The 15,285-nt window shown below is 48.9% G+C and overlaps 1 protein-coding gene across 1 annotated transcript; it reads right to left on the bottom strand.

Annotated features, from left to right (window-relative positions):
* Positions 1 to 1,009: 1,009 nt before the first annotated feature.
* Positions 1,010 to 15,285, bottom strand: LOC135910049 (inactive peptidyl-prolyl cis-trans isomerase FKBP6-like). The gene is made up of 6 exons (XM_065442005.2): positions 15,105 to 15,285; positions 9,131 to 9,264; positions 8,297 to 8,534; positions 6,860 to 7,069; positions 5,807 to 6,030; positions 1,010 to 1,862 (listed from the first exon to the last, which is right to left on the bottom strand). Exons 1-6 carry the CDS (start codon positions 15,207 to 15,209, stop codon positions 1,610 to 1,612), a joined length of 1,164 nt encoding a protein of 387 aa, XP_065298077.1. The 5' UTR covers positions 15,210 to 15,285; the 3' UTR covers positions 1,010 to 1,609.

Genomic DNA, 15,285 nt, shown 5'->3' with positions numbered 1-15,285 from the left:
CATTGCCTCAGGGATGACTGCGCAGCCTCTGAGAAAATTTTGAGAAAATTCAGTGCGGTTTTCTTGCTAAATTCTTACGTATTTGTTATTTTCCTTTTCTTTATTTTCATCCCCTAAAAAAATATTCGGATCCTCCATAGTGGGCATAAACGATGCAGAGGCAAACCGACCAATCAGCTCATCAGTACACCCAGTTTGGATTAGAATAATTATTAGTAAAATAGGCTGCTGCCGATGATGATGAAAATTGTCGAAGCGGATTGATCTCCACTATGTCAAACAGCTGTAGCTGACTTCCTTCGAGGTATATTTTACTAATACCCTTGACAAAGCGTAGAGCAGAAGGGCCTGGGGCCAAAGAATCTAACTTAACCTATGTTTCAGCAAATCGGCTTCCAGAGAGCGATATGCCCGTGTGTGACTTTTCTATACAGAAGGCATGCACCGCCTTCTCTGCGAATGCACGTCCTCCACTTGCCCGGAGGGGTGCACCTACAGGGTCAGCCGGAAAGCGGCGAGACGGACAAGTCGCTCTAGCCAGAGCGAGCTACACTGACGTAACCTAATGACGAATTCTTGCTTCATTCTATTATAACTAGACATGGGCGAATATAAAGATGTCCTATAATACGAATAGTAAGTATCGAACACCGAATCGAGGCGAACGCAGCCGCGTATATTTGGAGCAGAAATGCTTATTTCAGTATAGTTGTGTACCATGCTTGTACAGACTAGTGAAAAAAGAACAGCCAACTATCATGGTCATTTAGAAATAACTTTAATTAGAAGTTCACTAATCGTCAGTAACAGGACTCCATGAGTAGCCTGTCGAAATGAATGATTCTCGAGAACGCTAAATAAATGGTGGTTGGAGAAAGATAAGTAGTTGTGGGAAAAGAAAAGAAAAACTGCCGAAGGATTTCTGTGCCGTACACACGTAAAATGACACGTTTCAAAGAAAACGGCACTGGTTGTATAGCGGAAGAAAGAAAATAATAAAACATGGCTATACACTGCAAGAAACAGTATATTTCCGGAACAAAAAACTCACCGGTAGTCTATAGACGTCCAACGCGAAACCAAAAACAAAACTTACATTACTCAATTCTTTTCGGCATTGCTTCGAAAACTCCCCCCTTCGCTTCAATTTTGGTCATTCGTGACACTTTGCTTAGCCAGAAAAATAGAGGTGGCGATGGCTTGGCAGGCGGAGCTCTGTAACCCGACTTCCAGCAGTCCATTGTTGCGAAATATTTGGTTTCTATATTAGAAAATACAGAATAGCTAATTTTCCAATACGAATAGCTGGTGCACCAAATTCCTTTTCTATTCGAAACATCGAATTTAACCCCCTTCTAATTTAACCAAGCAGGGTGGCGTGCATCCTCGAACGTGATCGTCAATTGGTTTGGTATCCCTCTGAAGTTGGAGTTACATACTGAAATGCTTCACTATTTGTCCATGACATAAGCGTTCAGTATACGCGTGGGGACACAAACGACACTTTTTGGCGGCCGGTTTTATTTAGACGCACCACGGCTGCCATGTACTGCTGGTGGAGCCGGTGCCTGTGGTACACAAATCCGGCTGTGCAAAGGGGGGAGCGAGCTCACAACAAAGGGCGGCGCGCTTTGAGGCCTCCCTGGACGTCGTAGCACGGAAGCTTTAGGTCCCAACACACCATGTTGATGTAAGCGAGGTCTTCTCGGCTGAAGATATTCACGAAAGACAGTTCGGTGCCCGGCTCTGCCGTAGTAAGCGCTTCCAAGGCCTGTCGAATCAGGTTCCTGGTGACCGGTTCCACGGCCTGTTCGATGGACAAGCGCTGAAACGCCTCTTTCAAATTCAGCTCGTCCGAAGTCCTGTTGTTGAGACATGTGAGGCACATGGACAGGACCAAAAGAACAAGGTCAATATACGACGAACGCTCGCACTATGGAGGAAAACGTAAAGTAAACGTGGCAGAAAAGTAGAGTTCGGAGCAATCTGCACAACTTTCATCAGTTTCCCATCATATCGAGCCGCTGCCTATACCTGTTAGTTCACCTTAACAACCATGGCGCTGCGTGGCGTGGGCTGTACTATAGGCTGCTTTACCTTCAGTGAAGGCAGGAAGCACTACTGAATATATAAAGTAAAAGAGTGCAGAAAACATTTTGTGCCACTCAAGTAGACACCGTTAAGAGAATGCCTCGCGTGCATGCTGCTTTTTGTTGGCCTCTACAAAGCATGGTAATAAATGCAGAATGACATGCGTGTTAATCGTTTTCCGGCGGCAGTTTTTCACCCGTTTACAACTGTTACAACCTCATCGCTCAACGCAGGAGGCGTCTTCGTGTATCGGAACTATCTCGAATTCTGTAACGCGGGAGCCTTGTCTATCACATTTCATGAACTACTCGAATAGCGGTGTACATTCTAGAACGTACGCGTGCACTAGCGATTACGCTGGAATGTATGATGAATCACGCATAAATAGCCGACGCGTCTGAGCCGTAGATCAGGTTCCCACAATTACGTGCTCGCCGTTTTGTTTTGCCCCGAGTGTTGCTTGTTTTTGTGAGCAATCAGGGGCACGCAATGAAGCGTTCCCTTTTATTGCGATAGCAAATATATGGACAGTCCAGGCGCATTTTTGCCGTCGCCATCGCCGTGATGTCCCGCAGAAAGTCCAAGTGCAATAACATCGTTGCCGCTCGCCTATGCCGTAGATGTAGAGCTAGATTGCGAGGGTGGGCCGAGGGTGATGGGCTTGATCTCGCGCGAGCAAGGAAGGAAGGCGGGGAGCGCGCAGTTTTCCATGGCGCGCAAGGCACCAGGAGGGGGGGGGGGAGGAGAGTTCTACTCCGGCGGCGGCTGCGTATTGTTACGACTTTGCACCGCTGCCACCACTATTACGACATTGAGGTGGTCCCGTAGCGCTCGTCACCCGTTTCGTGACAGAGCGTTGGTAGCGAAGACTCCGAGTCAGGCGTCGGTGAGAATAACGAAAGGGACTTTATACACATATATACAGGTCATTATACAGGACAAGATCGGATCGGCACGGGGGCCGAGAGCTCACAGCAAACGCGACTGTTCCCGCACGGCGACGTCCGGCGAGACTCCAAGGCGTGACACATCTCACTCCACTCGAGAGCGGCACTGGGCTCCCGGTGGGTCGGTGGATCCGGTTTTCCAGGCGGCTGCGTCGGGCCTTATAATACCCCGAGAAACCATTGTCACTCAAACGGCCCAATACAAAGCCAGCACTCGACGGTCGTCCGAGAGGTCCAACCAGCGACCGCGCTGGCCACCCGGTTCAAAGTTGGCGCGCGCGGTGACCTCCAGTCAAAAGGAGGTACGGCGCCGGGCTGTCTGGCACTTGATTGCACGTTTGGACATGTCGCTCGCCGATGCTTCTCCTCAGGACACCGCTGCCTGACAGTTCAGCATCTTGACTTGTCAAGGGAGAATTAGGGCGTTGTGCCTTTCGGCGCAGCCCCGGGTTTGTCCAAAGGGGGCTCGCAGGATAAATTATGCATCTTGTAGATTCGGAATCCGGGCTGGTGGCAATGGCACAACAGTATGGTGCGGCTGAGCGTGGCCGCGTGGGCTCTATTTTGAAAGCGATCTGCCATGAGTGCAGAGTCTATAGGTGCGTCGAGGGCTAATGGCTTCGTCTGCGCTGTGTTCTCGCCGCATAGTTCACGTCGAAGCGAGAGGCAGCGCAAAGGACAACTCGCTCGCTGCTGCTCTTCCTCACACCAGCGTTTTGACAGCGAATGTCAGCGCTTATCGAATGAGGTGTTTCTGTTTGTCTGCGCACGCGCGACAGCATTCTTGTTAATTTAGTAAGCGAAAATTCACGAGTCTATACGGCCCATAAAATTACTATCCTTACTTCGTATTGTCGTCGTAAGTCTACTAATTTGCTATCGCAATCGATGCTTCGCCTTTTGGGCGATACTGATGTCACGTCCTTGACAGTGTCTCATTCTTCACCGTCATGACAGTGGGCCAATTTACACAGAATGTCCTAGCTGCCATGCATTAACATAAAAAAAGAACAAGAGATGGATCATTACGTGAAGGAAAACTAAGTACATATCTTTTACTGTTGACTGAAGTTGCCTCTAGTAACTTTTTGTTGACAATAAATTCACCCTAACCTAGCATAACCAAATCTAAATTATAATAATCTAACGGGATCACTAGTGTCACATTCTCAAGGTATCAACTGAGAAGTGAGAAAAAATCATAACGAACTTCTAACTGAGATGCTTGAGCAACTTAATTGCGTGCTAATTATTTCCGGCTCACGCTTAATTAGTCACGTTTGTCCACAGTTCATGGATAGCCGATGACTGATCTAAAGCGACCGGAGCGTCACTCTGACCACTGGCGAAAAAAAAAATGGAATAACACAGGAAAAAGGCATCGCTATAAAATTTGTGCTGAATAGTTAAAACGCCAATTATTTTATTGCGATAGCAATTATACGGACACTCCAGGAGAATTGTCGTCGCTGTGAGGTTCCGTATGAAGTACAAGTGCGATAAGATCGCGGCGGCGCGCCGTGTGTTGTAGGTACGAGGGAAAGCATGCGAGGTTGAGCCGATAAGGATGGTGCGACCACGTATTATCGCGCGCGCGTCAGGAAGGCGGGGAGGGCGCTCGGCGGCTTTTTGCGTGCGCAAGGAGAGGAAGCGGGGACATCTGCGCGCGCTGGAAGGGGAGTGGGGGGGTGGGGGGGGAGCCAGGGTTGCATGCGTCTCCGCTTCTACACCGGCCGCGGCTGATGCAGGTAATCTGAGGTGGGTTCGAAGGCTAGCCGAACCGAGATGGTGGCTTCATTTGCGCTGTATTCTCGCGCGCCTATTGCGCTTTGAAGCGAGAGGCAGCCCGAAAGGGAATTCCCTCGATGCTGCTGCCGATCATCACACCAGCGTTCTGAGAGCGAGTGTCCGCGGTCATCCAGTGACGTGTGTTCGTGTTTGCCTGTGCGCGCGTGACACTGTCGTTGTTAACTTAGTTAGTAAGCGCATATTTACAGCAGTTTATATAGCTGATAGAACAACTCATATTACAGCCTATAGCTGTCTAATAATTTGTTGTCTCAATCAATGCTCCGCCTTTCAAGGTGAAACTGCTACTTCTTTGTTTAATTAAGAATGTTTGTGGAAGTTGTGTATTTTTTTATTCATTGTACTGCTACTACTGCTATGCGGGATCAGGGACCTCTGTCAGGCATTCGTTGCCTTTTATACCTGCATACTATGTAGATTTTATGCAATTTCAGGAAACAAATATATTACCGGCCCCGAATGGTCACCGTCAGTGAATCAGGTATACGTCAGTTGAATATAAAAACAACTGTCGATGATGCCTCTCTTTCTCAATGCAATATAGTAATTCGCAATTGATATTATATATATAGCGCGGTCCCCGACCGAAACGTCGAAATAAATTTTTTGTTTAACGTTCTTTCTTAATATAGTTCATAATTTGTTTCTTTAATATCAACAAATGATATATATGGAGTGAAACAGAGTAACACTCACTCACTCACTCACTCACTCACTCACTCACTCACTCACTCACTCACTCACTCACTCACTCACTCACTCACTCACTCACTCACTCACTCACTCACTCACTCACTCACTCACTCACTCACTCACTCACTCACTCACTCACTCACTCACTCACTCACTCACTCACTCACTCACTCACAGTTCCGAGAGCTTCACTTCAGCCGCCAAGTGGTGGTTAGCACACAGAGTGCGCGCGCACGCACAAGCGCTTGAATAGAGCGTATACGCACTCGTACGGGTCTTCGTAGTCTTGCTCCAGTTCGACAGGGCCGTCCTCCAGCAACAGGAGCTCCTTCTTGATGTGCACCGACTGCGGCTTCAGAGCGAGCAAACGGCGCTGCACATGATGTGCCTCCTTGTACTCGCCAAGCATGCGCAGTCCCACAGCGTATCGGTAAAGCGCCTTGACGTTTGTTGGGTCCAGCAGCAGGGCACGCCGGGAGGTCATGACGGCCTGAACGAGGTTGGGGAGGGCCTTAGGGGTATTCAAAGGGTCATCGAGCTGAATTCACACGGTATAGATCAAATAAATTTCTCCCCGCGAACTAGCACGGCGTAACCCGATCACCACGCGTTGGCACAGTGCATGATCCGCAAGCTGCGTTCCTTCCTTATCCAACGCGGGAACCGATGCACCTGAGCAGCATTCGCAGCCCGCAAACATTGGCGACGCCGGCTCGGGCCTCGTCAATGAGGCGTCGCCTCGCGCCGAGTTGCGTCAGCGTGATCAGCACGAAATCCTCGTATGTATGCAGGACGTCAAAGCTATTAGGCATCGCGTTTTTGACCAAGTGCACATTGTTCACATTCGAGTAGAGCAGCCGCCAAGCAATTTTTTTCGATGCCATTCAATTCACTAATAAATTGCATTTATATAATATTTAACTACTGCTCTGAATACCATGCTATCCATGAATAATTTGTAGCAAATTGAAAGAAACTTCAAACTGTTTATGTCTTCAGCCATTTACTTTTTGTCCATTCATTTTTTCCGGCTTATAGCAGTCCGAGAAAAAAAAATATCCCGTGAGTAACCGTCCGCGCGCATCAAAAAGCAACGCCCTCAAACACGCTCCGCAGGAGTTTATGAGCGCGTACATTTTCCACGACGCTTTTCCACGACGCATCAACCACCAGTTAGCGGACGCTCTCTTAACACCAAGGCGTTGCGCTGTCGCGGGAGGGACGCGCCAGATAAAGCGCCAGCTCTGCCACTAACTGCATCAGCCCGTTTGGATGAATCGCACGGCCCGCTTGGCAAGCACATGTCGACCCGTACGTACCAGCTTGGGATTTTGCATGCGCAAGGCGCACTGTGCTCGATTTGAATAAAGCTTAACGAGCAGCCTGCGCCTTTTGTTGTTGTTCTCATCATCGGTCGGAACTGGCGCTGACTCCAGGAACTTTGCGGCCGCCGCGTAGCAACTTTCCGCAGCGGGGACGTTGCCGGCCGCGTAGAGACGACTGCCGTTGCGTTGTTTCCGACAACAGATCTGCGTCGGAAGGAGAGCAGAAGAAGCCGTCGCTGAAGGCCGTCAAAAGGACACAGCACCTATCGGCAATGCGGGCTAATGAGACTATGTCACCACATTTTCGAGTGCAATGCGTACGGTGTTAAAAAAAAAAAAGAAAGAGGTGACGCCATGCTGGGCTGTGCAAGCAGCGCTTGAGCAACGGCTCCCCCTAGTGATCTTAGGCTGGGATTGCATATATATAGATATTCTACGTGGCGTTGTACGGACGGTATTGCGCGTAATTGTCAACCTGTTTTGAGTAGAGGCGGCGACTGTAGTGCCGCCGCACGGGAGGGATGGAAAGCCCACTGCAGCCGCGTATCGGCGCTTTAGGGAAGAGTCTTCGTCTAAAGACGTCATGTATGCGCCATAAAGCGCGTGCTCATTCGCATTTGCGTAAGTACGATGCATAAACAACGCGCCACTATTTAGGACACTCCGGTAGCGCCTCCAAGACACCAAGAAAAAGCGAGGGGGCACCAAAGCAGGAACCTGGTCCGTTCAGCTGTTCGCCATACGAACAAAGCCCCGGTACGCTATGGCATCTTTGGCCTTTGGCCACGCTCGTTCCAGATTTTCGATTCCCCCGTTGCACTTTGCGTGCTGCCTTGATTGTCCTGCACCACCCGCTTTGCTACAGTCTCAGGTGCTCTTCTGTGGCCGTTGTCTGGCAGCACTACATCTATTTTTGCATGCCACATGCTCCCCAGCGAGCATAGCGAAGGAACTCCATAGACGCATTAGCGCCTTAGGTTAAGGGCGTATACCTCAACACAAAACCCGATCCAAGGCACGGATACGTGACTGTGGCGTGCATCGCGTTTCTGACGTGCGGTGGCTCTGCAGACAGACCATTGTGAAGAGGGCCTACGCCGCACTACGGCTCACATTTGACGGAGCAAAATGAAATCACAAACTGGCCTTTTTTGTGAGGGATGCATGACGAGGGCTTTTTCGAACTGACGCGTCGACATCTCTAGCAGTACTGCGCGCAGTTTCTCGCTACTCCGTGAATTAACGCGGAGACGTTAAGACGCTACTCCAAGCATTAATGTGAAATGCCGAATTCATTCGTGCGTCCCTTTCATACTCAGGAATTAGTCGTAGTACCGTGCACGGTTTGGTCAACACCATTTCTACACTCCATGAAGACGGCACTACCAAGCAACCGGCGCCATACAACGCGACAGCAAGCTGTCGACTCACCCCAAAGAGAGCGTTGGTATCCATTAGTCGGGAGTCGATGTCCGCGCCGCCGTCGTCCTCTGTCTCGGTGAAGTCTACCAAAGTGATCTCATAAAGGAGTGTTGCGTTCGGCGGGATGCGAGGGAGGCACCCCTGGGCTCCGAATCCATAACCCGCCGCAATCTTGACGTGACATTCTTCGCCCCGTCGCATGCTCTGTATAGCGATCTGCAGCCCCAGTATTCCTAATTCTTCCAGGCTGCGTTGCGGAGGAAACACTCCTCTTTAGGCAGTATATTGAAGCATTTTACTTTATTTTGTTTTTATCATTTGCTAAGTGCCTTTACGCGTAGCGAAAGTGCTGTATTGTGTTGCAGTACAAAATACTATATATTTCACGGCGAATGCACTAAATGCTCAATTTGTGCGTTGAAAAAAGTTTGTAGCAGTCGGAATTGCACCTGCATACTGCACAATATTAGTATCGTCAAGAGAAACCGATGCAAGTGAAGAACAACAGTTACTCTATAAAAAAATAAGAAATGTAAAAGCAAATTATATTTTCAACCAATCCAACGATTGAGGGATGCGCCATTCCCTGGCTGCCATTCTCTGGCGGTGAAACAGCATGCGCATGGCGGCCGGGAATAAGATGCATTGGCAACATTCTCTCTTGTGCGTCTTCGCAATGGGCGAACAGGAACAGCCATAACGGCCTGCAGTGTGCCCCCACGAGGGATGACGCTAGTTTCCATGGTGCAGCGGAGACAAGCGCCAGTTCACTTCTACAGAACATGGCCGATCTTCTGCGCGCCCACTGGAAGGCATCGTTACCGTCTGGTCTGGGACACTCACTTGCAGCAGTGGGGAGTACTTCGCATCCACGTTGAGTCTATCCGCTCGGTCCAGCTACATTTGACATAGGCGTTGTAGTGGAACGTCACGATAGCGTGTCGGGTGACAACGGGCCCGGACCCTGGTTTCGTGATCTGCGGTAAAACGCACGCCAATCGACACAGTTATGTACAAGATGAGGGCCACATTCTTGATGAGAAAAACGACTGGCTGAGAATTGAGACTGCATGGTGTGCTACCATCTACTGGCAGGCTCTGTTGCTGCAAGGTTTCCTTTGTGTCTTCTGCTCCCTTACATCGAGTTATACGAATGGTGAAGAAAGATCGCGCACAGTTACCACGGGGGGATATACCTGAGCAACGTATCAAAGGCCGTTTCAAATGCCACACTTTTCGTCGCACCGGAATTGCAGTTTCCGTCGCATTCGAGGGAGATCGAAATCGCACTCGTCGCAGATGGTCTGCAACGCATTAGCTGTAAGTTGGTTGGTCGAACGTCGCATCGATCGCAGCGATTGGTGCGATCTCGGGACGCCAACACCACATAGGGGAGAAAACAGCTGCGGAGAACTGTCGAAATTGGACGGAGAACTGCTTCGTTGTTTGTTTATGGTGGGAAATGTCTGTTGTTCAACATGTTCAGAATACTTTAACTTCTTGTGGAGCCTTGTATTGCAGAATCCGGTACGCACGTACATTAGCACGGCGACACGCCAAGAGGGGAAAAAAGAAAATGAAGATTTGATTTGCTCATTTCCATGCGTTCGGTAGCACACTGAGTAGCAAATGAAGTGCATTTTCACATTGTCTACGGGTGCGGCGAGTACAACTTTGCGTGCATTTCAGGTCATGCACACGCTCTGCATGCTTGTTGCCAATGCTACGAGCAGTGTTTCCTGCATGACGAAGGTTTCTGGGGGCGTGCGAATACCGGGGCGCTATAACGTAAAACTATTCCAAACTTCTCTATTCCAATTCTGAAATCAGCACTCCGCGATCGGTCAAAAATTTTTTTGGACCACCCCCACTCTTGTCTGTCACGCGACGTCACGAAAACCGCGATACCTCCCCATCTGATATGACGTGTACAAACTGATTATGCATGATTTGACCGAAAAAAAAAATTAGTTATTTCTGATTCGACGCCTTTTCGTCATTAGCCCCGGCTATTGGTCAAAAGTTTTAGGGCTGCCCCCACTTCACCTGCCTGTCAAGCGATGTCACAATATCGCGAAAACGCACCCCGTCAAAGTGACGTGCACGTGTTAAAGGTGCATTAATATGCCGAACAAAACTGAGTTTTCTTCTGAATAGCCGCAGGCTGCCCCGTTCCGAAAGGAATAAAAGATGGCTGTCGCCGATCGCTCAGGCACTGGCTATAGACTCGAACCTGCCGGAGAGCAAGGGTTTATTTGAGTATAATAAAGCTTCTTGCGTGGCCGTGTAACGTTTAGGACCACTTTCGGCGCGTTTACGACATCATTCTGCCAGCCCTTCGTTGCTGAGGATCCGTTTTAGCGTCATTCTTCAGCTTCTGTTGCATGCCGCTGTGATTTTCGACCAGCCACCGCAAGCTACGTGTGCGAAAGCGCACAAATCCCGGACGCCGGCACCACCCTCTTCATCCAGTTATCGATTTTCAGTGCAGTGGCTTGGCCCTGTCGAATCCCTTTCCAGTTGAGCGTGCTTCTCGCTCTTGCCAGCGAATTAGATAAGACAAGCCGCTCAGTGTAGGCGATGTTATTCGTTTTTCAAGCCAACAAAAGTGACCTACTGTGAACGAGGACAGCGTTTGATTGGTCTCTTCAGACAACCCTGCGAGTGACCGCCCGATGCTAGCATCGGCGGTTATGCAAAGTTGACGTCAGGAGATTGGGATAAAAAACATATTGGAATAATTTTACATTATAGGGCCCCCAGTTTCTTATATCTAACGGAATACCAGTCGAATGCCACAAGGCAGTTGAAATGAATATCGAATATCTTTGGAATAGTTGGCGAATAATACACAGCTTCCTTACTGTTATTATCGAACATCTTTGAACGTGCTGCTAATTTCAACATTGCATTAACTATGTTGCAGTGAAACGTCATCGTATTTAATCTGATAATAGCGCATACTAGGTGCTGTATCTATACGTTGTACCGCACAGTACTCACTACAGAATTAGGTCTAAAAAAATTTCTATTGCGAGTCGTCGTAGTTCAGCCGAAAAAGACTGGCGTCTAGAGCGACGTTGCATGCTCTAGTACATTATGTCAACTGTGGATGTAATGAAAGTTATCGCGTGTTTACTTCAATTTCATGTTTGATGATGCACGGTCGACAAAGGGAAGTATTCGAAAACAATTGGATATATCCAGATTTTACACTATAGGCTACTAACACATTCGCATTGTCTCCAGATTTCAGCAGGCTGCGACGTCTGGCTCTTCAGAAAGATGCGCCTATACTCCACATCACAAGTTGGCTACAGCACTGCCGAAGGTATGAGGCGTGCACAGGTAGTATCCTTGCGCAGCGGTATTCAAGGTGTGTTTTTTTGTTTAGCTGCACTAATTTTTTAACAGATTGTCTATGCCAGGTAGCGCAATTCTAACCCTTGATCTACATTACTCGCTGAGGCGGCCATTACCTCTACGAGAAATCAAAATCTTCAGTTGAATAATTATCGTATATAATTACGCTAATTATCATATTAATTCGTTACTCTACGCCACATATCTTAATCTACGAATTATAGCAGCTGAGTTCGCACGGCGTATTTACTTGTAAACAATATTGTGGAGCGCACCACTTCCGAGATACTTATTTTCTAAGTGTCTGTCGAAATGCATGCGGTTCCAGTTATTTTTGTGCTTGAATGCAATAAACAGTCGTTTCTTAAAAAAACTAACCGGAACACCAGTGCACTTCGTCGGAAACTTAATATCTCGGAATTGGTGCTGCCCAGATAATTTTTTCCAAGTGGATACGCCGTGCGAACTCAGCGGCTATAATTCGTAGATTGAAATGTGTGGCGTAAAGTGACTAATTAAAGGGTTAACTAACGTAATTACGTTAATTATTCAATTGAATATTTTGATTTCTCGTAGGAGTAATGGCCGCCTCATCGAGTAATTTAGATCAAGGTTTAGACTTGTGCCATCTACCATAGGCAATCTTTAAAAATTTTGGTGCAGCTAAAAAAAAAGGAACTGCATATAGTTCCGGGCATAGCTGGCTGATTATTGGCTACACTAGAGAGTCATTTTTACTCGCTACATAATATGGTACAGCGGTACGTGACAAGTTAGGTCATTTGCGCGTGCACGTCGTATAGCGGAATTACTTCGGCAGTTACGCCTGTAATCGTAACAGCCACCCTATAACCGTGGCGACATCGCCCATGCAGCGCCGACCACCCGCTTCGATTCGAATTCGCGCTTGTTACTGGCTATCCGCCCTGTCAGCGAGAAACAAGCGCCAATATTCGTCATTGATATATATATATATATATATATATATATATATATATATATATAAGTCTCATTTCAAGCTGACGTCAAATCATTCGGTATGTTTTGTCGTTATTATTGAGATCGGCCTCTTGTTTTCACGCATGCTAGGACTACAGACGTGGCACCGAGCCGTAAAACTTGTCTGATTTCTCGTTATCAGATGGCACCACAGCGTTAGCATTAGTGATGCATTGACGATGCGGAACGCTATAAAAGCTTAATGATTCACTGCATCATTAATTACCTGCCATGGTTGCTTAGTGGCTATGGTGTTAGACTGCTAAGCGCGAGGTCGCGGGATCGAATTCCGGCCACGGCGGCCACATTTCGATGGGGGTGAAATGCGAAAACACCCGTGTACTTAGATTTAGGTTCACGTTAAAGAACCCTAGGTGGTCGAACTTTCCGGAGTCTCACACTATACGGCGTGCCTCATAATCAGAAAGTGGTTTTGGCACGTAAAACCCCATAATTTAATTTTCTTTTTCATCATTACTACCCCGCTCTAGCATGTTACGTGATGACGGTACAGCGAGCAAACGCCAAGTATAGATGGCGAACAGACACTGTGGCGTGGATGAACATTTGTAAGGGCGTTCGCGCGTGCTACTTGCTAAGGAGGCTGCAAGGTAACCGCAGGGAAAGCGTACAGGTAAAGCCGAAGCCCTGCTGTCGCATGCATATAAACGCAGCTCATCGTTACGGTGTCAAAACATTTTTTGCGCCGATCCACTAACCATGGAACATGTAACATACTTTTAAGGGTTAACTGCTGGGCTAGTTGGTGATCCTGCATACTGAAAAGATTTTGCGCCAAAAAACAACACACGCAAGAAAGACGACGACACCACGGGCGCTTGGAACATGTAACAGTATATGGCAAGCAGACGCTGAGCAGACGACGCGGTGCGGATGAGGGCATCTCGAGGGGCATTCGGCCTTGCTATTGGCTAAGAATTCTTGTAGCTTCCACCGTGCTGCAACCAGATTGACAGATGGAGCAAAAGTGGCATTGGATGGTGCGTAGGCGCTTACGCGTTTAAGCGTTTCAAGCCGCAATGACAGCGCCGCGCCAAAACGCCACCAAAGGCGTTTTGTGCATGCAGACGCTGTGCGCAATGCTCTCAACTTTCTAATGACACCAATGGTATAACGGCCCAACACGACCGTTTCTACGACTGAAAGCGCCAGCCGATCAGCTTTCCTGGTTCTGCACAATCGTGTGTCGGCCTTAATTGTACCCGCGCGCATGAGCCGCGCGCATTTGAAAGAACGCGGGGCCTGAGCAGTGCTACCACCACGGTGGCTGCGGCTACCTGCTACAGCCATCAACGAACGAAGTTGTTAGATAGTGCATATTACTCAGTACGATATCAATGGATACATTACTCAGCCTCTCTCCGTTTATTCCATCCTATTTTATGCGAAGCATATTACTAGAGCTCAACCCAGCTCCTCAGGCGCGGCGGTGTCGCCTTCAATACCACGTGACACCGTGACGTCACGACAGAGGAGAAACGGGGCTCCAACTCGCGCCGTCGCTCGCGGCGTCGCCTTCAAGGCTGACCATGTGACACCGTGACGTCACGACAGAGGAGAAACGGGGCTCCAACTCGCGCCGTCGCTCGCGGCGCAGCTGCGCTTGCCTCTGCTAGACACTCACGAGGTGAGATGCCTCCTGGAGACAGAGCTGCTCGTTGGAATGAGAAGCGAAGGTTGCGGCGTGCTACAGAGATTGTTTCTAGGTGGCTTTGCTACGGCGCAGCGACTACGCGCCCCGCATCGGACGCGGTGAGCGTCGAGCAACGCAGCGTTCGGCGCGACAACGAAATGTGCGCCTGAGCAAGAGCCGCACGCCTGAGCCGACGCCGACGACACCGGCTTTTCTGCGACACGAGCTCCTTAACGCTGTCGCGTTAAAATAAAGGCTAGTATGCTTCGCATCCTGGGCTTAACCTTAGCTAAGCCACAGCCAGTTTTTTTCTTCTTTTTAGGCGGCTCCTAGCACGCGCCTTCTAATGACGTTGCGGTAGGCAGCGATGCCTCATATAACATATCCCCTCTTTAAAAAAAAAATGGTTGTCCATTACTTCCTAACGTAGTCCTGCAGCTTCTTCGGTGTCTTCTTGCTGCGGGCGCTTCTCACGCACGCTTCGCATCCTGGCAAATTAAATGAAGCTTGTTGCGTGCGCCCTGCAAGGTGGTTCAGGGTACAGGGGTGCATTATCTGCGCTTGATGTGTCAGGTTGTGACGGATGATTTACAGCCGCCATAGCTGAATGATCGGATGCCAGTGACCAGTTCACGACAGCAGACGTACCGAATTTCATTCTGCTGATAGCTTCGCGACGAACGGCCGCTAATTTGAGTTTGAGTAAACGGAGAGGGACTGAGTATAATGTCTCCATTGATATCGTACTGAGTAATATGCACGATATAACAGAAGTCAGCTAATTTATCGCACTGGACCCACCTTTTTCATGACACCGCCGTCTTCAGTCAGGTCTTCCATCTCGGTTGCGGATATATGGGCAGGCGTCCGGGCCGGTGGCTTCGATGGCTCTGTGCTGAGCTCCATGCACGTCTCGCGACTTTTTTTCGAAGGCACGATCGAACGCCGAATGCGTGCACGAGACGGCGCGGGCTCGAGCCAG

This window comes from Dermacentor albipictus, chromosome 4 (genome assembly GCF_038994185.2).
Source record: "Dermacentor albipictus isolate Rhodes 1998 colony chromosome 4, USDA_Dalb.pri_finalv2, whole genome shotgun sequence".
NCBI classification, from domain to species: domain Eukaryota; kingdom Metazoa; phylum Arthropoda; class Arachnida; order Ixodida; family Ixodidae; genus Dermacentor; species Dermacentor albipictus.
The sequence above is the reverse complement of the archived record's forward strand: the minus strand, read 5'-3'. Positions and strand labels throughout refer to the sequence as shown.

Coding starts and splice junctions, on each gene's coding strand:
- LOC135910049 (XM_065442005.2), bottom strand. CDS start 15,209: ATGGAGCTCAGCACAGAGCCATCGAAGCCACCGGCCCGGACGCCTGCC. Junction 7,070..8,296: donor ATACCAACGCTCTCTTTGGG/GTGAGTCGACAG, acceptor CTTCCGACGCAG/ATCTGTTGTCGGAAACAACG. Junction 1,863..5,806: donor GACTACGAAGACCCGTACGA/GTGCGTATACGC, acceptor TCTCAACAACAG/GACTTCGGACGAGCTGAATT.